Raw genomic sequence first — 25563 nt, 5'->3', positions numbered from 1 at the left:
TGTCTCTCCTCATAGGGCAAGGTTTCCAGACCCTTCACTATTTTGGTCACAGCTTCTCTGGACGCGCTCCAGTTTGTCAACACCCTTTTTGAATTGTCTATATTTATTTTTGTGTTATGTATTTATTTATAGATTCTATTGTAACCCGCCTTGATCTTTCTGGAAAGGCGGGATATAAATAAAATATATTGTTGTTGTTGTTGTTATTATTATTATTATGTGTCAGTGAAGTCAAATGCTCTTTATTTCCAGGCCATGGATTCAAAATGGTGGCGATGTCAAAAAACAAGTGACAAGCTTTGGGAGGAACTCAAGTTTTATTCGTGACAGGAATGGGTTGTCGCCAGAGCAGCGCACTGTTTACCAAAAAGTGTTTGTGTGTGTGTGACAACTCTAGCAGACACACAAAAGCAAGTCAGCTGAGGCATGCAAGGTCCACTCTTTCATCCCCTTGGAGCTCAATAGGGAACGGTCCCCAAACGAGAGAGAGGGCCAAGGGAGAAACAGAAAGAGCGCCGCCTCCTCCTTTTCCCTCAGCCGACCAACCCTGGAACGGCTTCGCGCTCCGAGTTACTTTGTCCCCGCGCGGGCCCTGTACCCCCTCTGGGAGAAAAGTTTCTGCAAGCGCGAAGGGGCCGAAGAACCGCCGCCGCAGGAGAAGAAGGAGGAGGAGGCGGCGGAAGGGGGGCTATGGGGGTGAGTGGCGCGCGCGGAGGGAGGGCGGGGGAGGGGTGCCGAGTGAGTGACTGCGAGGGGAAGAGGCTTCAGAGGGGACCAAGGCTGAAGGATCCAGTTAGGGATGGAGGGGGGCGGGGGAAGGTCGGCGGCGAGTTGTCCGGTTGCCATGACGACGAGGAGGATGCCGGCTGCGCTTTGGGAGGGAGGGGAAAAGCAGCACCCCGGGAACTCTTTGTTGCGCTTTATGGTTCCGGGCCCTTTTGGGTCCTAGGAACGGGCAGGTCCACCGGGCGTCCTCCTTTTCCCGGACGCGTCCTCCCTTCTGGCCTTTTGGTCCAGGGAGGATTCCAAAAACGCCCTCCATTCTGAGCAGGACCACAAAAAATCCTCCATTTTGAGGCACCTTGTCCTCCTTTGCGGTCACCCTGTGTGGGGTGGGGTCGTGGGGAGGACCTCCTAGCGTTTGCCAGTCCCCTCCCCCCCATAGCAGTGAGGGGGGGGTTTGAAGTTCATGGCAGGCAGGAAGCAGCTGTTCAGAAAAGTGTGTGTTCTACCTATGTTAGTTGTTGTTGTGTGCCTTCAAGTTGTTTCTGACTTATGGCGACCCTAAGGTGAACCTGTCACGGGGTTTTCTTGACAAGTTTCTTCAGAGGGGGTTTCCCATGGCCATCCTCTGCGGAGGCTGAGAGAGTGTGGCTTGCTCAAGGTCGCCCTGTGGGTTTCCATGGCTGATCTGGGATTCGAACCCTGGTCTGCACAGTCCTAGTACAACACTCAAACCACTACACCAGGCTGTCTCTCATGACAGTGCTAATCCAGAGTCATTTAGTCCAGTTCTCAAAACACTGTTGGTTCCTGCTTGACCTGTATATTGGTTTCAGTTTGTCCAACCATGTATTTCTGTGTAAAAGCAATTATATTGTCCAATTGTTGTTATTATTTTTGCATCTCCTTTAGTCTGTACTGCTGTTAGCTGCCCTCTAGTCAACCCCAACACTTAGGCACTCTATGGATGAGACACTTCCAAGGCCTCCTGCCCTCTGGTTCTCTGCTTTGGTCTTGTAGATCCACACTGGAGACCTCCCTGCTTGAGTCCAGCCATCTGGCATGTCTTCTGGCATGTTCAAGGACCCATTTCTTTGTCTTTTTGGCTGTCCACAGTTTCCTCAGCACTCTTCTCTTTTCTTCTCTCAAATGAGTTAATTTCCTTCTTGTCCACTTTTTTCACTGTCCAGTTCTCACGTCCATACATGGTTTCTTCTCCTGTACTTCTTGTCTTATATTAAAGGTTTGCAAAGGGCTCATGTAGCACCTTTGAGACTAACTGTGCCAAAACGTTATAGCACAAGCTTTCATAGACAGGTGATTATTGCATGTGAAATCTGCATGGGATAGATGCAGGTTGTAACCATAACAGATGGTTCATATCAAGTAGCCCCATGCCTGGGAAGTAGGCAACCCATGTCCAACCCAGGCTTCTGAGGCAGCTTTTCAAAAAGAGGATTTTCCCATTTTTGAAAAGCTGCGGGAAAAGCCCAGATTGGATATAGGTTGCCTACTTCCCAGGCATGGGGCAGTGCGATAAGATCCGTCAGTGAAAGTTACAACCTGTGTTTATCCTGGCACGATTTGGCATGCGATAATCTCCTTGGTCTACTTCATCAGATGCCTCTTTTCATCCAGGAAAGCTGATGCTACAACTCCTTTCACTCAATGTTTCACTCAGTCTCAAAGGTGCTACACAATCCCTTTGCCTATTGATATTCCAGACTAACAAGGCTGTGTTTCTCAATTCTATATTAAAGGAAAAGTTTTCCAACCTGCACAATAAGGGACACCTAGCAACTCTACTCCTTCCCTCTCATACTCATTTCAGTTATCCTTGACTTTGGGGTTGTGTTCTCCCACTGTGCGACCCAGGCAACTTTCTCAGATATTCCTACTTTTAGCCATCTTCAGAGGAGTAGCATTGCTATGGTGCTGTAGGGGGAAAGAAGGAGGGGGGATCCTTGCACTGCATGTTGATTGTGACATGATCATCAGATGCAAGAAGTGTTTTCCTGTCTGCATAAATATATAATACATATGGTCACAGAAAAAGATAGAACATTTGTAAGCAAGTGAGGTAACCGAAGTATAAAAACAACAACTATTAGGATTTTCTTAAAGCTAAAAATCATAACCCTGTAAAGATCTATTTAGAACTTAAGTCCCATTATGTTCAGTAAGACTTGTTCCCTGGTTTTCAGCCTAAACATATTTATAATCACTGTTGCACTGTTGGATTACAACACAAATATCCTGCGATTGGTAAAATAATTAACATATATAAATAGACACAAATCATTAATTGAATCCAGGCTATAGGTGATAGGATTTTTGGTGGATCAATATTTTATGTGTGAATCAGTGATTTCAGGCTAGATTTTCTCTGTCAGTACCTTTATGCAAAGATGGAATTGTTTAGGAACAGCAACAGAAAATTCTGTGAAGCTGAAATGTTTTTACACTGCTTTCTGTATACTGCCATTTCTAATGTTAATTTCTGTCTATTAATTTTCACTTCACCATGTACTAGTTATCATCATTTAACTGGTTAGATCTCAGATAACTTGTTTCCTCTCTTTCATTCTTGATGATCTTTACCTAAGTATCTTTGGCCTGTTACAGACTGCCAAAATATGATGCATGCACCCTAAGAATCCGGAAGCTGCACCAAAGCTGCACTCCAGTGCTTAGGAATGGAGTGTGGCTTTGGCGCGACCTCCGGACTCTTAGGACCTATGCATCATTTAAATAGCATACCTCCAAAGAGACCCGAAGCAGCTTTATTTTGGCAGTCTGTAACAGGCCTTTGTTTTGTAATATTTAATATGTGCAGTCTTGCCATTTTCCTCCTGATGTGACTATTAAGCTTTACACCAGTTTTGGAGCCGGCAGAAATTCAGGTGAAGTAGGTGCAGTGATGACTAGAAAAGTTTTAGTTTTATGTTTCCTTCTGCCATACATGTGTTTAGAATACAGCTAGATTTCTGCTGGAAGAAATGATGGCAGTCTTCAATATGTGGGGTGTTGTTTTTAACAAAAGTGTACTGCTATTTGGCAAGAAGTGCCTTTTTTTAAAGGAAGTAGGTACTTGAGCTTAGTCCTGTATCAGAGGAATCTTTGTTCTTCCTTGAGACAAATTAACCTAGTCTTCAGGTATTGCAATTACCTGACAGTAATTGGTCATAGCACTGTAATGTCCCTGACTGGAGCAGAGAACTGTAAGAAATTCCTTGATTATTTTCTGCCTATATGGTCCTGGATCTGGTCATGTTCCACTAGCGAGAAGAAATGTATTTAATGGCTGCCAGGGTTCACCATTTTGTTTGCCAAATAAAGGTTGTTTTGCTTTCAAAGCTGGGGAAAAGATTCAGACGCTGATGTGGTAGAATCAAATGATAGGGCTTTCATACTACCAATTGTTTGGCATGTTTCTGCTTTTGTTGTTCTTTCTAAGGAGTACATAATTAATAGAAAAGATCTAATTTCAGACCCCCTTTTCTCCTGTTTAGTAGAATCAGCCTTCATAGTGCCATGAGATCACAGCAAACATCTCCATTGCATAGTTGCAGTTCTCACTCATTATTTGTTACCATGTCTGACTGCTTTGTTTTTACCATGCAAATGACATTAAAATAAGGTCTCCATAGTTATTGCAAAGCTGTCTGAAATCAGGAAACACTTTCCCACCATATGTGCAGTGGGCATGTTTACTCAAAACTTCAGTTCCACAGCATTTAGTTCAGCCCATAACAGTGCTTATGACTCCAACTCTAGGGTATTTTCATATGGGAGACCTACACTTTCTTTTTAACTCCTTGTGTATTATTGATGTTAATATTTCATATTCTTGTGGAAGATAATGCAGAGTAAACATTTGCGATGCAATTTACATTTTACATTTTAGTGACAAAGTCAGTTGAAACAAAGGGTGTGTTCCTTTAGATATACAAAGGTATCTTCTGAATGTCCTTACTAAGCCTAAATGTCCTTACTAAGATTCTGGAATTTTTTATTTTGCCTATTCCATTTTCATTATGCTCATGCTCTCCCTGGTGGGTTGCTGTTCTCTTCAAATCCTTAAGATAACAAAGGCAAGAAAACCGCCTTGGGAAAGTGAAAATGTCTTGAAACTTGTGGGTATGTGTATGTGTGAGACTTATGGTGACCCCATGAATTTGATAGGGTTTTTTGGCAAGGAATACTCTAAGATGGTTCTGCCAGTTCCTTCTTCTGAAATATAGCCTGTAGCACCTGGTATATTCATTGGCAGTTATTTAGGCCCAGTTCAAACTGCCCCAAAAGGGCAGGCTGGTGGTGGCCTGTTTGCCTGTGGAGGGATGCCGCAGCAGCCAAACTGCCTGGCGTCCTTCCGCCCCAAAAAGAACCCGGAAAAACCGAGTTCTTTTTAGGATGACGCGCACAGCGACATCTATATACTGTGCATCGCTTATGTCAAGATGGCAGCTCCCATCATTAGGCCGTCGTCGTGATGTGCTAGGGTTCCAGAGCTCCGGAACCCTAGTATTGGCAGTAGCATGCCGCTTTTGGCCCATCTGTCCCACGCTCTAGTCACTAACATCACATACTGAAAAGTATAGTTTCTCCAACTCCTGAACTCAGCATGGAATATTTAGGGTTATTTGCTGGAGGAAGTAGAATCCCGATTGCACTAATTTTCCAGTAATGTTGCTAGGATAACTAAGGCAGCTTGGGGCCAGCACTGGGAGAAAGGCAAGAGATTATTTCTATCTATCTATTTATTGATATTCAAAACAACAATGGCTGGGGTCCAGTGAAGTGATCCAAAAGAGATTTTTCCTGCAAACCCTTATATCAAACCCTCAAATCTAGCTTCAGAGGTGGGGCATCAAGAACAGTGGGGCAGGGAAAACTGGGGCTGCTGAGGGTGAGTATTGCTTCTTCACCATATTCATAATGGGGTGATGCAGACAGGCTGCAAGGAGTGGCCTCTGGCTGCTTCATCCACAATTGGGCTGTGAGCCGCCTGAGTCTGGTGACCACACGGCAAGCTCTCAAAGTGGGCCACCGCCACAATCTCAAACCCTTTTTGCTGCTCCTTTTTCCAGTGGCTTTGGGCTGCCTCTGGCGGCCTTGGGATGGCTTCTGGCTGCTTCAGGGCCATGTGTCACCTGAAGTGGCTGGAAACCACTCCTTTTGGCCTGTCTGTTCTGGGTCCTATAGGAATATTCTATAGAAACTCTGCTTGGGGATGGTATCTAACACAGCATTGTTTTCCTCTAAAGAACCTGCATAATAGTCTTTCCAAGGATGATAATATTGTTTAAGTCAGCTACGTCACACTTCTTCCAAGTATATATTATTAGTTCCGCTTTAAACTTTCATAAGGAAATATCGTAATTGACTCTGTTTTTTGCTTATTATTTCTGAACCACTGTAGTTACTTGCTGCAAATAGTATTAAGTTTTCTTTATATATCTGGGTTCATTTAAAGTGAAATTGATTTTATTTTAAAGCCTACAGAACAGATGTTAAGTAAAGTGTTATGAATAAAGTGGTGTATCAGTTTATTTCAGAAGCAAAGATGTATATTAATCCAGTAGCAGTGTCTTGTTTCTGTTTCAGTCCTATGGCTTGTACAATATTTTTAATCTATCAGAACAAATAGGTATGAATTGAGGAATTGAAAGTATGGTTTAGATTCTGACCTGACTGAGATCCCTGGTTAACTGTTGTTAGTAGTCACTGCTAATAGTTGTGTTTCCAGTTCTCTTTCTTTAAGGCCTGTTACAGAGAGCCAAAATAAAGCTGCTTCGAGTCACAGTGGAGATACGGTACAGTATTTCAATGATGCATGCGTCCTAAGAGTCCAGAAGTCGCACCAAAGCCATGCTCCAGCCTTAAGGACTGGAGCGTGGCTTTGGTGTGGCTTCTGGACTCTTAGGGCGCATGCATCATTGAAACACCATACCTCCACTGTGACTCGAAGCAGCTTTATTTTGGCTGTCTGTAACAGGCCTAAGTCTCTTTAATAAGCTGCAGTGTGAAAGAGCAATTTGCTAATGAATATAGCCCCCCCCTCTGGTCTTTAGATATTAAACAAAGCAAGGAGATATGAGTTTTGTGTGATGTCTGAATCTGGGTTTATGGCCAGTATACACAAACAAGCCAGAATTTGTAAGTTGACAACGAACTTTGACATAAAGCTGCTTTATAATTTTTATTTGGACACATTTAACTATAATCTGAGAGATGTAAAATTCCTTTTGAAAGTAGAACTCCTAGCAACCAGCCAAGGACTCAAGTAAACATGAGCATGGCAAACTGCTTTATTGTGTGCATTTTTGTGGTTTCCATTTAACAATGAAACTCTGTAGACAAGGTTTTGCAAGCAGTTTCTTAGCTGGAATGCTTAGATCATCAGTAGGACTGATTCCTAAAGGAGAGGATGTGTTAACCTGTTGTGGAAAAGCAACTGAAAATCCCATGGCAATTTAAATGTAAAATGCTTAATCTTTTGTAGAATACAGGCTGTTTCACCACTTTTAATGTATAATATCTCTTAGTTGTATTATAGCTTATATTTTAATGATTAATACATAAATTTCAATAATACTTAGTTGTGTTCATACTTTTGTATGAGAAGGATGGAGAACCTTTGGATATCCTCAGGTATCTTGGATTTCTGCTTCCATCTGCCTTTGAGTGTATACTTCCCAGCTTTTGTGATAGCAGAAGACAATTTCCTGATTTGTAGAGAACAGTATGGTTACAACTTGCTGTAAAATATATAGATTGTTTAGTGTATATAGTTACAGAAGTCAAATGATTATATGAGAGAATTTTAAAACAGCTGAATCTAAAGTATGATCCCCAAGAATATGTTTCAGCTACTGACAAGCAATATAACATTGAAAAAACAATGTACCAGGCAAGTGTGGTACTAAGTTGCCACCATGTGGTAAAAATGAATAACTACAGGGTTAGGTGGCTATACGTATTAATATGAACCCATACCTATTTGATTAGTTTTGCTATTGAATGTGATATATTGGAAGTTTATTCTTTCGGGGCTTTAAAGTTGTTTCCCACACACCTAATGTTTTAGTTGACGGCAGCTTTGGCTTTCAAGATTTAAAAACCTTTGGATAAGTGAATCTAGCCAAATGTGGTATCTGCTTCAGTACTGAAACTTTACGATATATACACTTTCTCTTTTTCAAAGTGAGCTTTCACGTTTTCTCCCCTGGTTCACTTCTTATCAGGTATGTACCTTCAACCATTTTCTTTTTCTTTTAGCAGTGTTGTATGTGCTAGGTAACCTATAGTCTCTGAATGAAGCTAATCTGAGGTATAGGCTTATCGTATAATAGAGTTGTAAATGTTAAACAATTTGGCTGACGTTTGGATGATAAAAAAGGCCAGGAATTTTTTTCTTTAGTTTTTTTATTTGAGATAAAGCTACAGAGATAATAGCTTTGATTTATTCTCTTTAAGGAAAGATTAACACAATGGAACATAAAGACGTTTCACATTGGATGCATATACAATTTACATTCACTTGTAGAGTGCCCTTTAACTTACTGTTTCTGAGAAATCTTCATCTGTCTGAAACAGGCACACCCAATAGAAAGTCTAATATTTTGAAATAGGTATTTTTTTATTTGTCCTACCCTTGAACCTCAGTATCTTTAATTCAAATGTGTTATCCTGATATATGATGAAATCCTTTACTCTGCCTCCAGATCAATGAATACCTATGTATTTATTTGCATTCAGGACCATCTCTATCTGTCTGATGCATCTAATCAAGTATGTTTGTGAACAAAAACTGACACTGCAATAAATCAGTTAATTCTTAAGGTGCTAGGCAACTTTTCCTTTCCAGGTTGGCCTTGATATACTAAAGCCTGCTGCAACATGGTTAATACATTGTTTCTCAGCTTGGAAGGTGACCTTTCTGGATATATGTGTTGAAAGGCACAGGTGATTCAACATGTACTACTGGAAATGGCTAATTTTGTCTGTTTGCCTTAGTAGTAAGCCTAGCATAAGGATCAAGTGAATGGCTGAATACTTGATTAAGAAACTGAGGGCTAGTACAGACCAGCACTAAAGGCTGCCTTCTGGGAGGCTGCGGGTGACTTGGGGGCATGGTGTGTACATACTGTACCACATGTTCCATGATATCCTGAAGTCGCCCAGAGTGGCCACAGTCAGCCGGCTTCCAGGCATCTTAGGTGTGTGGCGGTTACACACCGCAAGCCCCCAACAAGCCGGGAAGCCACTGCGGGGTGACGGAACACCAGCTAAAGGCGGCTTTTCTGTGGCCAAAAAAGGAGCGGTTGAAAACCGCTCCTTTTTCATCTGGCGCTACAGCTGATTGGGGCTGCAGTGTGTGGCTGCCACGGCCCCAAGCTGTCTTCAGGTGGGGCAGCTATACACTGCCCCATACAAGCCATCTATTTTCACCCTAAATCTTCCATAGGCCTTCTCCAGGCTTCGCCTTAATTCATATTCAGTACCCATATGAAACCTCTGTTTTGTGGTCTGATAACTCATATAATTACCACAATATAATGCAAAAATGGATTTAGGTCAGGGTGGGAAAAGCATGGGTTGCATGCAGCTCCCTCTCAGTTTTTGTAATCCCAGCCTCTTAGCTATTATAGATCAGACCAAAAGCTTATCGGGTACAGCATCCTGTTCACACAGTGGACAATCAGTTGCTCATAATAAGTTCACTAGCAGGAAAATGAGTGCAACTAACCAACTGTCTCACTCTCTTCAGCAACTGCTTCTGATAATGGAAGTTCACACAGCCCTCTTGACTAGTTGCTGTTGATGGCAATATGTTCCATGAATTTATGCAGTACCCTTTTAAAGCCAGCCACAGTGGCAGCCAGTACCAGATCTTGTGGGAGTGAACTTCACAATTTATGTGCTGTTTGAAGTACTTCCTTTTATTTGTCCTGAATTTCCAACTGCTATTCAGTTTCAGTTTGTGACCCTAGGTTCCAGTGTTACCAGAGAGGGAGAAAAGCTTCTCCCTATCAACTTTTCCACACCATGCTTACTTTTATCCACTTCCACCTTACTCTCATTTTTCTACACTAAGCACCCCCAAACAATGAAACCTTTCCTCCTATGGCAGTAGCTACATTTCCTGGATATTTCTTCTTGCACTTTTCTGCACTTTTTCTATTTCTAGAATATGTGTGGGGTGACCAGAACTATCTATAACTATTTTATATGCAGTACAATAGTTACATAACTGCAATATGCAGTATGATATTGGTACTTTTATTTTAGGTTTCCTTTATACTTATGCCTCTTTTTTATAACAGCTGTATAATGAGTTGACATTTTCATCTAACTATGGGACTCGACCGACCACCCCAATAGGGCAGGCTGGAGCCACCTGTTTTTCCTTCTGAGGAATGCCACAGCAGTCAAACTGTGTGGTGTCCCTTTGCACTAAAAAGAACCTGCTAAAAGCAGGTTCTTTTTATTCCATGCGCCAGGCATCATGACTGAGCCATTGGCGCACTGGTGCACATTGATGATGCAAGCGCGGCAACACAACATGCAGATGCTATGCCGTGCTTGCTTCATAATGGCTGCCCCCATGTGGATGGCAGGCCACCATTATGATGCCGCCATTACATGCTAGGGTTTGGGAGCTTGCAGATGCTGAGCGCTCCCCAACCCTAGAATCTGCACCAGGATGGCGCTACCTATCCATTTATACCAGGTCTATGTATCACAATCTCATGAATCCTTTCTTTGTCAGTTGTGGACAGCTGACACTCCTTGAATTTCCCTCAACCCCATTACTGAATTTCATGGTATAATGACAAAAAACAAATATTTGCCCATTTGTATTTCTGTTGATAAGAAAATATGTGACATATGTGCAGCTTGTTTTTCAGAAGCCCCTCAGGAGCACTATTGGCCCTGTAAATAAAAGGCACACATCCCTTATGTCTTTCCTCCAACCAAAAGAATTCAGAAAGTTCTTCCTAATGTTTAGATAGAATCTCTTTTTCTTTAGTTTGAATCCATTGCTCTGTGTCCTTGTGTGTTTGTTTTCTGTTCCTCCAAATTACAGGAAAAGTGATTCCACCTAAATAGGAAGAATTTCCTGATGGTAAAAGCTATTTGACAGTGTAATACACTGCTTTGGAGTGTGGTGGATTATCCTTCTTTGGTTTTTTTTTTAAACAGAGGCTGGATGGCCATCTGTAGGGAATGCTTTGATTTTGTATACCTGTGTGCCAGGGGTTTGGACTTGATGGCCCTTGAGGTCTCTTCTTACTCTGTGATTCTATAAGACCATCGAGAATACTACTAGACTAAGAAACAGCAAGAAAAAAAGGTTAGTTTTTGGTACAGCAGTTAATTTACTATTGGGAGTGGCAAACAGCTGCAACTCATATCTGGTTCTGTGTGTGTGTGTGGGGGGGGGGGGGGGATTTGGCCTCTACAGCTATAAAACTGGCCTAGCCCTGACATGGATAGTTGCTTGGTTCATTACCTACATGCATTTGATAGCCCAGATGCTACTGAATGGGCACTTGTAGCACTTTAACAGTGTTGACTTGGATTGTAGGGAATCACGCTTGGTGGGATTTAACTGTATCTTGTTAACAGCTGAAAAGTGGCATGGAAAATATTAAAAACCAGCAACAAAATATGTATTTATTTTTGTTTTAACTAGTTGGAAATACTTTGGTGGAAGAGCTAAAAAGAATTGATAAGATTTTAGGGATTTTTTTTGGCTAAACATCTGGCTGGCTTTATGTCCCTCCAAATCCAAATGTCCCAAATCCCATTTTTTGATGAGTGTTTAGATGCAGATTTGGTCTGCTTCAGAAAAATCCCATTTCAGTTTGGAAATGCAAATGTTTGGAAATAGCTGCTGTATCTGTATGAATCAATCCAATTCAGTTCTGAACGCTGGATTTATTTGAAGCTGAAGCATACTCATAGTTTACAATAGCATAAAATTCCAAATGTTCATATCGTAACAGTTCATTTTTTACACTAACAGCTTGTACTTACCATTAGTAAGCAAACTTGAAGGCTGCAAAAGAGAGGATAGGCTAGGTTGGAAATCTTCACAGAAATCTGGCTATTGTACTAGCCAAAGAATCATAAGAGTCCTGTCGTTCACAGAATTGAAAACAGAGATAGGAATCAGTAATAAAAAGGAAAATAGAATCACAAAACAGTAAAGGTGATTAAAAGCAACAGAACCAGATAAAATAATTTTAAGATTTTAAAAAGTGATTTATTCAACTAGTATTTATTAAAAATAATATTTACATACTGCTCTTCATCTTTTGGTATCAGGGCGATGAAACCTTAAAACAGAGAAAGCTCATTCCCTTTTTTGCCATATTCATGTACCATTTGGAGAACAATTGCCCATGAAGAAGTTAAAGTGTGGGCAGTCTATTAGAGGGAGAGGCATTTTCTCAGATATTTAGGTTCCAAGTCTTTCAGGATTTTAAAGGTAAGTACCTTGAATTGGGAGCCAGTGCCAGTCAGTTAAAACGGGTACAATGTAGCTACATGTCCTGCACTGATTACAGTTCTGGCTGCTAAAGTCTGCATAAACTTAAGCTTCCATGTCATCTTCAATGGGGGCCTCATGAGCAACATATTGCGGTAATCAAGTCAAAAGACTACCAGTGGATGAACTGCTGTGGCCAGACTGTCCCTTCCAGTTATGTCAGGATTGTATAAAGGAGATTATCTATGATATGCACTTGTTCTTTCATGAAGAGCACAGGCCCATCTAAAACAGGTTATACACATATTTCACAGACATGAGTACCACCTGCCTTACAGGCTTCAGTCTTGTTGCGGGTGGGGTCTGACCTCAGTTTATTGGCCCTTATCCAGCCCATTGCCAAATCTGGACATTCGTTCAGCATTTGTGCTGCCTTATCTGACTCAGTTGACAAAGAAACAGGTAATAGTGCTGTCAAGATACTGTGAAATTTTACTCCAAATCCACATATGCCTCACCATTGCTTTCATATTTTAAAAGGTGGAAGATAAGATGGAATTTTGTGGGATATAGCACAATTGCTATGGAGGAGAAACCCGCCAGTGTTCCTTTCTGAAAGCAGCTCTGAGGAGTGAAAGCACCACATCACAGTCTGTCCTGCATCCAACCTGCAGAACTGATTCAGCAAAATACCATGTGTAATGGTATAAAAAATGGTTGTATGATTATGGAGTATCAACTGGATCACACTATCTTCTCTCTCCAAAAGCAGACGTCTGTTGGAGAGCTACCAAAACTGTCTAATTGCCAAGCCAAGACCTGAAATCAAAAGTCCCAGGTCAGGAGTATCAATGTTGTCTTGTAGATTTCAAGCCTAGCTAGCATAGTCAATGGAGAAGAATGCTAGAAATGAAGTTCTGGAGTGTCACAAAATTCTGCAGATAACCTGGCTTGGGAAAATAATATGGATTTCAGCTGGCACCAGAAAGATAGCTCTTCCAGGGAAAATTTCACCGACAGGATGCCACAACCGAAAATGCCTCTTTGCTACTTGCCACCTTCCTCATGTCCAGTGGTAATGACATCCAAGGCAAACCATTGGCAGATGACCTTACAACCCAAGTAAATTGATATGGAGGCAGGTGTTTTCTTATGTACTTGTGTCTCAGCATGTGATAGCATTTTGTGCAAGTGCCAGCACCTTCAGCTGAAATTCAGTCTGGACCAGGAGCCAGTGAAGTTGTTTGAATAATGGTGAGATACATTTCCAGCTTCTGTTCCCAGTTACAACTCTGCCTACCATATTGTACTAACTACAGTTTCTAAACTATTTTCAGTGACCATCCCACATAAAACCCATTACACTGTTTAAAAGAGAACATAGATAATGGTGGCCATAGTGGGATTGTAGCTGGTATATCTGCCTAAGCAGATAAAAGGCTCTTAATGATGTTGAAAAAACGTGGGCCAGTGGTGACAAAGCAAAATCTAAGTGAGTCTCATGGAACAGCATCTCCTCAAACATTTCCATAGAACCTCAATCTATATCTCCTTTATTATTGATTCCAGTCAACTTTACTATTTCCTGATGATATCAAAACCAGAGTTGGGTGTAATCAAGATGTGATAACACCATAGTTCCCCAGCACTCTCATGGAAATGCTAAAGAGCATGGGGGATAAGATGAACCTTGCAGGACACTATAATAATATGAATATCTGAGGATGTAATTCCTGAAGAACAGTCTCTGTAAATTGTTCTGGAAATATTAGCAGAACTGCCACCGTTCACCACATCATCTTATGGTACTACTGTGGAATATACTATTACCGTCTAACTAAAAGATTGTATGTACAGCGCTGTGTAAATTTACAGCACGTTATAAATAAAGGTTAATAATAATAATTTTGAAGATGTCATACTGATCCTGTCCCCAGCCTAGATACTTCAACTATATGACCAAGATATTATTCTGTATCAAAACTAGTACTGAATTCAGACGGAAATAGATCAGAAACCTCAAGGAAATATATGTAGCACTGCACATTGGTGGCTTAGCAGTTAAGACACTGACAATTACAAGGTTGGCAGGTCAGCAGTTTGACTCCCAAGTGCTGCGTGACAGAGCGAGCTCCCGTCATTAGTCCCAGCTTCTGCCAACCTAGTAGTTCAGAAGCATGTAAAAGTGCAAGTAGATAAATAGGTACCACTTTGATAGAAAGGTAATAGAGTTCTGTGCAGTCATGGCCATGGATTCATCTTTGACAGTGCTGGCTCCCTTGGCTAAGAAATGGAGATGAACACCACCCTCTACAGTCGGAAATGACTAAACAAATGTGTCAGAGGGGAAACCTTTACTTTTACTGTTACACATTTCTTAATTGGGATTTCTAGTATAATTGGATATTAATTTTCAATTTTTAAAATCTTTTCATTTAGATGGGTATTTGAAAACTATTTTGGATATTTGATCTGTGCAGATGCTTGTAATGGTACAGTTTAAAACTGAAATGTTTGGGATAAATAATAGTAACTCTGTTGGTCTTTTTATTTAACATTCAAAGTTGTATGTATGCTAGAGTTAGTAAAAATCATTTTTGTGATTTGCGCAACCGTGAGTGTGCTGGCTTCAACAGGAGATTTTTCTCAAATTAATATCTGTGCATTGGAGTGCTTTATGGCTATATCTATGACTTAGGGCAGGAGGTTCAAGATATGTGAAAGCGGGGATTTGCATCTTATGTTGGCTGGCAGATGAAATGAAAATCTACCTGGACAATAGCAGCTCTGTTATCTTTGCTCAGCAGATAAAGCAAACACCATAAAGGAGCATTTTATTACTAAGGGAAGATACAAAAGATGGTCTTAACTGTCCTTCACAGAGACAGTAGATAAGAAACATTTGTCCTTTCATTAGTATATGTAATTCCACTTTTGAGTTAATATCTAGCATAATAAAAAGTGAACAAATATTGGCAAAAACTGATGGTGAGCAACTCTACAATACTATAAGATTTTAATAATTTGTGTCAGTCTTTTTTTAAAACATAGTTATTTTTGAAAACTATGACCATACAACTTTATAATTCAGTAATTGTAAAAGATTTGGATAGGAAATACAATTGCATGAAGACATTTAATTAAGGCCATGCTAGTATTATCTCTCAAACATAAATCATACACATGGAAAATATATCAGAAATCTACACAAATTGTGAATATATATAGAGAGAAGTTTTTTAAATATACATATACTGATCCAGGCTTTTTTTAGAAATAACATTTATGATATGGAAATGTTGTATTAAACTGTACTGTCTGCTGACTGTACCCTTGATATTGGTTGAAGATTTGTGGTTACCCTTTGGAAAGCCTTACAATATAATAATAATATTTGGTGGTAGGCCACACCATATAATGGGATGTTGCAGAAGAATACTGATGGGGCAGGTGATGAAGACTTTTCCATTTTCTCTAATGATTTTGTAACTTTTGATAGTTTCCTCACTTAAAGCATCACTGTAATATCTGTTTTATATTAAATTAAATGTGGTTCACTGTATGATAGATCCCCAAATCCTAAAAGTTGATTCCATCTTGGTACAATGTTGCTTCCTTTTAGTTTGATTTGTAAGCTTTAATATAGCTTCATGGCACTTTAAAGATTAAAACAAATGGCATAGGCACAGACCTCTGGACACTTTATTTGATGTTGAAGTGGGCTGGAATTCCACTGTGGTGATCTGACCTTAAATCCCTACACTCCTCAGTATTGCTACCAACATGACCCCCACTGGATCCACTACACTTTCTAAATGTGTAGAAAAGGCTTTACTAGTTTTTTAAAAATCTTTTTAGATTTAACACCCAGTACAATAACCAACCAGTGTAGTATAGTGATTTGTGCATTGAACTGACTGGAGGCCAGGGTTTGAATCACTGCTCAGTCATGGAAACACAGTAGTTGACCTTGGGTGAGTCACACTCTCTCAGCCTCAGAGGAAGGCAAAGGCAAACCTCCTCTGAACAAATCTTGCCAAGAAAACCCCATGATAGCTTTGCCTTATGGTTACCATAAGCAGGAAATATCTTGAAGGCACATAGCTACAACAACAGCAACCAGACAATAGCTGTGGTTATGATTAATAATAAATATAATTGTATTAAATACATCTTAAATGCTATGGATGTTATACACTTTGCTCTCTAGCACATGAATACTTGTAGTTGCAGTTTCTTTTATTTTAATATAGTATTTATAATCACTGTATAACAGAATGACTGGCATTTTATTACCACATAAATTCCCCAATGAAAATCTTTGGATAGTTTTGCCTGATTGCACATACAGATGTGCATAGTGTGTGGATGCACATGCTCGTTTAGTTGGTTTGTACATTTAGTTTGTTGGTTCATTTGCTTAGTATTGGCATTCAACAGAAAAGTTGCATAGCACAATTAATAACCCACAACTCTGATGCTACACAATTCAGATGTAGAATCTCACACAAGTTTCTCTCCTGCCTCTCTCTGAATTCAGACTCTCGCTTCCCTAGCCTTCTTCCCTCTTCTAGCTTTGTTACTTACTTTACTTACCATGTTTTCTTCAGTACTGGAACAGGGGAATGTCTAATCCCACCCAAACTCTCCATTTTCATTTTCCTAAAGTGGAAAGCACTTCATTTAAAGGAGAAAGGTTTCTGATAATGTGGAGATTTTCCATGTGAACAAAATCCCTCATATGCCAAGATTCTGGCTCACATGAGAGTCTATGCATGTATAGGAACCTCTTAGTTTAAAGTGCACTGCTTTGCATATGAGAAAGCAACGGCAGGGTAACAAGGCCTAGGCTCCTGTGCTGAAGAAAGTGTGAAGCCAAATACTTCAGTGGGGGCTTCTGTCCTATCTGGCTCTTTCATCCTGACTCTCACCACACCATTCCAATATCCCCTCCCACTCTCACTCTTTAGTCATTTGCATACAAATTCACTTCACGCAACAGCTTTGTGCACGCTCTCATCGTACTTTACCATACAATGCAATATACAGGTTGGTTTGTTGTTGTGGTGGTGGTGGTGGTGGTGTGTCATCAAGTTGTTTTTGACTTATGGCTCCTGGAGTATCTCTTATCCAGAATTCTCAATTCCAAAATACCCCAAAATCCAAAACTGTCCACTTGAGTTGCAGAGATAGTGACACTTTTGCTTTCTGACGGTTCAGTGTATACAAACTTTGTTTCATGCACAAAATTATTTTAAATATTATATATAAAATTACCTTCAGGTTAGGTTTATAAAGTTTATATGCAACATAATGAATTTCATATTTAGACTTGGGTCACATTTCCAAGATATCTCCTTATGTATATGCTGATATTCCAAAACCCAAAAATATCCAAAATCCAAAACACTTCTGGTTCCAAGCATTTCAGATAAGGGAGACTTAACCTGTAATATTCAGAAACAAAAGCTACTTTTATAATTTATATAACACTGCAAGGAGCAATTTAACTAAAGTCTATTTTGAAATGATGTTAAATAAGATAAAACACTGCATATATGTTAAAGGATTGATTTATTTGAATAAGTGATATGACATTTAATATCAGCTTATATATTTTAATACACACACAATTAAATGTATTGTTTTTACAAGCATCCTCATCAGGGTATCAGCCAAAATCTCTGAAAATGTGGCTCATTCCTGGACCAGTGCAATAGCCAATACCACGTACCCAATTATCTGTTCAATAATAAAGATATATTTTTTAGAAATACATTAATCATTCAAAAATGGGAAAGGTATTAGACTGGAAATATCTTCAACAAGAATCATGCACATTACTATCAATTTCATTCAGAGATGTAGGAGTCATGTATAATCCTATAATATTTTATAGTAACTTTCTCTAATATTTATACATGTTGATAGAGTCACATCTTCTCTGAAAACGGACAGATGGATAAATTACATTTTTTGTAAGAAATGTTAGAATGCAAAGCACACTCCAAGAAAAGCATAGTGAAACACTAAAGCTTGCATACTATTTGCAATAGCATTGCTGCAAATAAGAATTGCCTTATTTGTTTATTTTTTGGCTGAATAATTAACATCAGTATGACTTTCTGATCTGTGATGGCCCTTGTGGTCTCTTCTAACTCTACGATTCTATGATACTTCTGTGATACATGGGGAATCTTCCTCTCCCTAGTTTTCAATTCTATCTAAAGTACATATTTTGTGGATAGCATTCCCAACATTCTGAAGCATTAGTTAACAACTTGACTAGTTAAAGAATTACTTTTGCTTGTACAGACTTGGCCCTGTTGCCATTGGCAATGGGATGCATTTGTGTGCTAGCAAATATTAATTTGTCCTGATTCTTCTTGGGTTCTTTTAACAGATTTACACCTTTCCAAATGTGCCCCACTGACTATAAAGCCTCGATTTCCAATCACTGTGGACCAAAGGTGACTTTATTAGTCTGTCAGTATGTTCCATAGAAGGCTGACTAAAACTTTCTAGGTTTACTTACTATTATAGAGCAGTAGTACAAACAGAAAGTAAAATATTAATTCATTTTTTAAATTTTGGTAAGACAAACATTTTGATGTTATATTGCTGCTTTTGTGTAGCCAATCAAATCTGAGTGAATCAGGTAAGAATTTTGATTTTTAACTAATGTGAATAAAATGCTTTATTTTGTTGTTGTTTGCTTTGCTAGCCATAGAATCACAGTAGGTCTTTCTATTCAAAAGAGGATATACATTAAGGTAAATCATAATTATTTGTTCAATTTTGAAATTAATACTGTACTGTATAATCTAATATATATATATAGTGTCCTCTGCTGACAGAAAAGAGATCATAGGAACTTCAGCATTTTTTCATTTTATATCTTGTTTCATAAAAAAGAGGTAATGAAGTGAATACTGTAAGTATATTTTAGTTGTCTTTCTGTAGAAAATAACAACTAAGTAAAGTAATGATCACATAATATAATGTAAATTTTAGGTGGAAGGAGCCTGGTCTGCACTGAGACTCTGCTAAAGAAGATAAGAAATAAAATAGAAAGCTTTGCTGTTCAGTTCAGGTAGCAGACGGAATCTGAATCAGGACCATAGTGTGGGGAAGCATAGGATTAAAACATCTCACTATCAGGGTCCAGACCTAGACTGCCCTCCCCCCATGTATGCACATTGCTTTAAAAAAAACCAGTTCATATTATTATTATTATTATTATTATTTACAGAGCGCTGTACAGACAAACAATAAAATAGATAAAAGTAAACCTACCCATGGCATACAATCTAAGAAATAATAGCATAATACATATAAATAATACATAACAATATCAGTTCATACCATTGTTATTTGCAAAGGTGGTATCGCATATAGGTTGGTCCCAGTGGTTTATCCTTGCCTGTGTGTATGTATGTGTGCGTTCCTTCAAGTCTTCACTGATACTCATTTATATTTAGTGTCACAATAAATAAGTGAATAAATAAATAAATGTTAGCATCTATGTAATTCTCCTGTTTGTTTGCTTTTCACTGAAGGTTGATCATGGAGCTATTACTATATTCTGCAGTTATTAAATGCATTGAAGTAGGCTAACCTAATTAAAAACTTCTGGATCACTGATACTGCATTGGCACCTGGTAGTATGTTCTCTCTCTCAGTCTGTCTCTTTTTAAATGTGTGTTAGCTAAAGGCTGCAGTCCTAAAAAGATTTACAAGGGAATAAGACCTGTTGAGTATTCAGATCCATTCATTCCCAAGTGGGACATACTTCTGGGTAAATATGTACTGGATTGTCCTGTAAATGTGTGTTCATGTTTCTTCAAGTCACATGTCAACTTATGGTGACCCCATGAGTTTCATAGGGTTTTCTTAGGAGATGAATACTCAGAAGTGGTTTTGCCAGTGCCTTGAGTAAAAATTTGAACTAAACATGTCTTATACTTGATTATTTTAACAGTATAGCTGTGGATTAATTTTTCTTTGCCTCCCCAGTATTTCCTGTTGCTTACAGTCATGTGTTGTTTTGATATGTTTTAAGCCATTCAGCAAAGACAAGAATTCAACCTTTTCATTGTGACACTGTGAAGCAATTTATAAGACTCTAAGGGGTGAAACAGCCCTGAAGGAGTGGCTTCTGGCTGCCCCTTTGAGCGCCAGATCAGGGCCGTGGCAACCGCATGCCATGGCCCCAATCCAGCATTTTCCTGGCACAAAAAGAAGTTGCAGAAAGCTGCTCATTTTTGTGCTGGGAAAAAGACGCCTTTGCCATGGCGGTGTTTTCCCCCTGTTTCTGCAGAGTGCAGTGTCTAAACGCTGCGCCACCACAATGCTGCCCACTGTGTGGTTGGGTGGGCGGTGAGCTGCCGGCTTGGGAGCGGAGTTGGGGTGTGTGGCAAGCTGCTGGAAAGCTGGCGTATTTTGCCAGTGTGTTTAGCCCCTAAATGTACTTTCTTTAAAGCAAGGCTAGGCAACTAGTGAGAGTGGTTTAGTGTTGGTGTGGTTTGTGTGCTGGATTTAGATTATGGAGAATCAAGTTCAAATCCCTCCTTAACTATGGAAATTCATTGGGTGACCCTGGACAAATGACAGTCTCTCAGCTTCAAAGGTTAACTCCCTCTGAACATATCTTGCTCAGATAGGTTTGCCTTAGAGCCACTATAAATCAGAAACAACTTGAGTGCACACAACAACAACAACAGACAATTGGTGATCTTCCAGATGTTGTTTGGAGACTGCAACTCAATATCTCTTACCAGTGGCTTCACTGGTTGGGTCTAATGGGATTTGCAGTCCAACAACTCCTGAAGGACCAGTGTTTGCCTACACATGGTTTAAATGGAAGTAGATACAGTACTAACCAACCTTATTCTCTGGGAGCAGAGGCAGGGAGTGTTCTTGGATATCTGTACTGATATATGGAGGCAACCATAGGGATAAACAGAACTCTGTAGATGTTCTGTCAATACTCATGTGATTTGTTCTGTGTCAAAGTAAAAAAACAAGAGGCATATGTTCAGAGAGTTCCTTGTGTTTGGTGTGGGGAGTTACATTTAAGATTCTTGTGAAGAGGCAGAGATGCAAGGTGGCTTTGGATGGGCACATACGATGTCATGCATACCAAACAGACTTTGATACATGTTTGAAAGTCTCATTAATTGCAGCAGTGAAATGCAGACCCCCTCCCCCCTGCTTTCATCCCTCCTGTTCTCAATACGAGGTTTGGGGAAAGGGATGAAAATGCTTGGGGGAAAAAATAATGTTCACCATCAACCCTTTCCCCCAGAAACAGAAAACAACACATATACAGACCCCAAAATGTTTTTTTTTTGTAATCTTTTGATTGGCAGGATAGTATAGCATTTCTGTTCTTGATTTTTCAACAGTAGTCTTGGGGGGATAGGTGATCAAAGTACTGTCCTAGGTTTCTGCTTCTCAGTGAGAAGTTACTTGCCACAAAGCTTGGTCTTACGCTCTTGCCTCCACTGTGTATCTGTTAGTAAAATGATCCATCTCCCTATAGCTCATCTCTCAGCCCGCCCTTTCAGTGTTTCTTAGCTTTTGCTTACAATATACACAGAAATGGTAGAAATCAGTTGACATTATACTATACTGTATTACAATATTAACTTCCATTTTAATGCTTTTTATTTTTCAAAGAGGGAGAATATCAATTTACATTTCACTGCATGATCATCATCTTTACTGTAATGTATTCAGTTTAATAATAATAATAATAATAATAATAATAATAATAATAATAATATTTATTTGTATACCGCCCTCTGGCAAACCAATCCGGGCGGTTAACAACAGTAAAATATACTGTTTTGTGGTGGTAGTAGTAAACCCTTTACTCCCCCAAGGTTGAGCTGCTATGATATTATTAAATGTTCATGAATATTCTGTAACTGGTTAGGTGAATATCAATCAAAATCGAAATATCATCATATAAATACTCTAGCGCTTAATACTTTCTCCTTGCACATCCTACTTTCCAGTTACATGCAACTATATATCTGTCTTATGCACACAATACTACAGACCATCACAGTGCAACACATTTCTTCCACACAACTTGGTACAACATGTACTATACAACCATTTCTCCTTGCATCTGCTGCAGTGTGATAAAACAACATACTTGCAATGTGAGAGCACAACTACAATATAAAATGCACAGCCCACTTGTATGTAACATGATGACACATCTGTTAAGTTAGTTAGTGAATCTTAAACTGGATGAATACTGTACTTAATTAGACCATGATTAGAAGTAGACAAAATTGAAATAAAGTGGAAGAGCCAGCATTAAGCTGTCATTTCAGAGGAAGAGGATGCCTCATAGTTTCCAGGCAGCTATCAGTGTATTAATCATGAATGGGTTAAGAATGAGAAGACAATAATCAAGAGTGCTTGTTTCATGTTCAAAATAAGTGAGATCAAAGAATTAAGCATGAAGTGTTCAGAATTGACTGGGAAACAAGATCTGGGACAAATCTAAGGCTTAGGAAGTAAGTAAGATTTGAGTTCTGCACTTAGGAAGTACAGTATATAGTCAAGGAGGCTTCAGTCTGTAATGTTATCACAGTAAGAGTCAGGCTGCAAATCATTCTTTTCTCAGTGGGGAAGTTGTGTCTTTCCAACTCAGTACTTTCCTGTTAGCCTCTACTGCACTAAGTCTTTAAAGCAGGCCTGTCTTGTTTTCATGAAAGCAGTGATTTGCTGGGTTAGATGAAGACTTTTCTGGAGCTGAGGACATGGCTCTTTAATGTTTGAAGAGGCCCAAAGTCTAGAAGACAGGCAGGAGAGCTTGGTAGGAAATTGTAACACCGTGTGGCCAAATAGCCTCTGATACTGAGTACGTTATTTAATGCATGTTATGAACCAGTGTAGGCTTGTGAAAGCAGGTTGTTTAATGAGGACATTCCATCTGTATGGGTATTGCAGAAATCCTCCTTTTGTATGCTCTGTCATACATCTCGTAAAAGTATTTATTTACAGTAGTTTGATTTAAATCATAATCTGTTTGGAAGATTCAAGAAGTTGACAATTATATTGAATAATGTTGGTATGAGCATGCTGCTTAGAAGGCTCAAAACAGAAACATCAGGTCAGATCCAGGTTTTTTTTTCCTTTTAGGGGAATTCTATTGTGAGGATGCACTAACTGGTGGTAGGTATCGGGGCTTTTTCTAATTTCCTTTATCCCTCTAAAAATCTGCTGCAGAGGACCTGAGAATCAGATGCAGCAAATTTTCAGAGGGTGCAAATGACTGCAGGGGAAAAGGGGCAAACCACACTCCCCCATGGGATTCATCTGCTGCGTCACATGTTTTCTGGGAAGGCAATGAGTTCTTATTTCTGTGGATGGTGAAACTGGATCCTGTCTATATTAAATTAAATGGACCTGAGGAGGATGGAGCAAAGGATGGATTTCAAAATATTAACTTTTATAGACATGCACATACAAAACAATTATTGTAATAAACAATATTTTCAAATGATGCCTTGCAGTGTTGGAATGCCCCTCCCCTCCAACTATAGCTGGCAAGAAATCTGTTTCTTTGAGATTAAAAGATATAGGATAATTTTTTTTCTTGTCAAACATCTTACAACAAAGGACAGTGGGGTTTCTTTCTTTCTTTTTCTTTTTAGCTTTCAGGAAATGACATGGTGATGTCCTTTCAAATGAGGAAATGAATCCTTTCCCAGTGAAAATGAAATCCTCCACATTTCTCAGTTGCCTTTTAAGCCTTTCAACCTGTCAATGAAATTGTGTAATCAAAGGATAGCATGCCTGAGGCTTAATGCCTTTTCTTGAGAAGTGGTACCATCAAATGGTGCACTCTGTTGATTTTAATCGTACTGAGCCAAATTCTTTAAAATTAGAGTAACAGCACTGGCTTTGGTGGAATTACTCTAGAATTTATATCATATAGGAGCAAAATTCTGTTCACTTAAGGAAATTAAAATCCCCTTTAAGGTTTAAAAATGCTACTAGGCAGTAATATTTTCCCCCCTGGAACCTATTTATTCAAATAGCGGATGAGTTGCTAAAATTGTCAGATATTTGTCTCCACTGTTGTGATAAGTATTCAAGGTCATTGCAATGCTCAAATGAACATAATGTTTTACTTACTGTTTTTTTCACTTTTTATCCATTGCTTTGCTTTGTAACTCAACACTGCACTGTGAACTTGTAGGCATGCTGCACGTGCATTTTTCTTTTCTAAAATGTTTAATATATTTTCTATTAATGCTGGCAGTTCCAATATGCCTTTCATAAACCTTTTGGAACAAAAGTACTTGAACATAATTTTGTTCAGTTTTTTGCTTTAAAGAATACTTACTCAACCAATACTTATGTATCATGTTATTTGAAAAATACATCTAGGAGTGTAAAAGAGTGTACAGACATAGTTATTTTAGAACATATAGTAGCTTTGTTATTCAGTAAAATTTGCATTTTATAAATGGAAATTACTGTTTTAAATATGTTTAAGGATTATTTTGTTCATGTCTGTTATATTTTGTATATTCTGATAATTCTTTTTAGAATTTCATAGTGTTCTCTAGATTTCCTGAAGGAAAATGCTGGTGGTAATCATTACAAACTTGCTAATTCACACTGTCTGCAACAGCAAAGAAAATATGGATATTTTGTGCATATTCATTATCAATCTTGAAAATGTTTGATACTACGGTACCAACAGATTAAAGATTGTAAATCTCTCCCTGGCTTTCTTGCCTGCTCTTAATCTTCTCAGATATCTTCCTTTCAGGGATTCTTTCCTTGCATGTTTCCAGACTTCCTTGAGTTATTTGCAGAAGATGGAAAGAATAGTCCAGAGTGGTGCTTAGAGGAGAGTGGCAGGGGATGGGTGGGATTTGTATATTTGTGTTCTCTGTTTTTTGCTCTGCTGTCTCTAGACTGATAAAGCTAATGGGTCTGGTTTTGTACTATAGAGAAGTTTTGATCTGATGAAAAAAACCTATAATAATAATAAAAAAATAATTTACTTATACCCTGCTCTTCAGCCAAAAGGCTATCAGAGAGGCTTACAAATTGTTAATTAGACATTTCCCTGCCCTCAGGCTTACAATCTAAAGAGACAAGACACAAAAGGAGAAGGGAATGGCAGTGCGGAAGGGGAAAGTCCAGCAGATCCTCTCTCCCTCGGAGGCCTGGACAACAGTGTTGCCAACAAGCCTCGAAGATAATTCCTGGAAATGTCTGTCCAAAACCCACTGAATCCCCCCAGATCACACGGAATATTCAGTCACAATTCCCGGAAATTCCCATAATGTTAAAATGGC

At 39.2% G+C, this 25563-nt stretch overlaps 1 protein-coding gene across 6 annotated transcripts in view; it reads left to right on the top strand.

The window, feature by feature from the left end:
• Window positions 1-409: 409 nt before the first annotated feature.
• Window positions 410-25563, top strand: part of STK33 (serine/threonine kinase 33) — a 94898-nt gene continuing 69744 nt past the window's right edge. The window contains exon 1 of one of the 6 annotated variants that reach the window (XM_042447187.1): window positions 410-696. Coding sequence is in view for 1 of the 6 variants with exons in the window: in XM_042447192.1 (XP_042303126.1) it covers window positions 691-696 (6 nt within the window). In the remaining 5 variants the exon portion in view is untranslated. Of the gene's footprint in view, window positions 697-17065; window positions 17273-22977; window positions 23061-25563 lie in introns of those variants that run through there. The other 5 variants (XM_042447193.1, XM_042447192.1, XM_042447190.1 and 2 more) reach the window with 5 other exon arrangements.

Source organism: Sceloporus undulatus, chromosome 1, assembly GCF_019175285.1.
Source record: "Sceloporus undulatus isolate JIND9_A2432 ecotype Alabama chromosome 1, SceUnd_v1.1, whole genome shotgun sequence".
In the NCBI taxonomy this organism is placed as follows: domain Eukaryota; kingdom Metazoa; phylum Chordata; class Lepidosauria; order Squamata; family Phrynosomatidae; genus Sceloporus; species Sceloporus undulatus.
The sequence above is the reverse complement of the archived record's forward strand: the minus strand, read 5'-3'. Positions and strand labels throughout refer to the sequence as shown.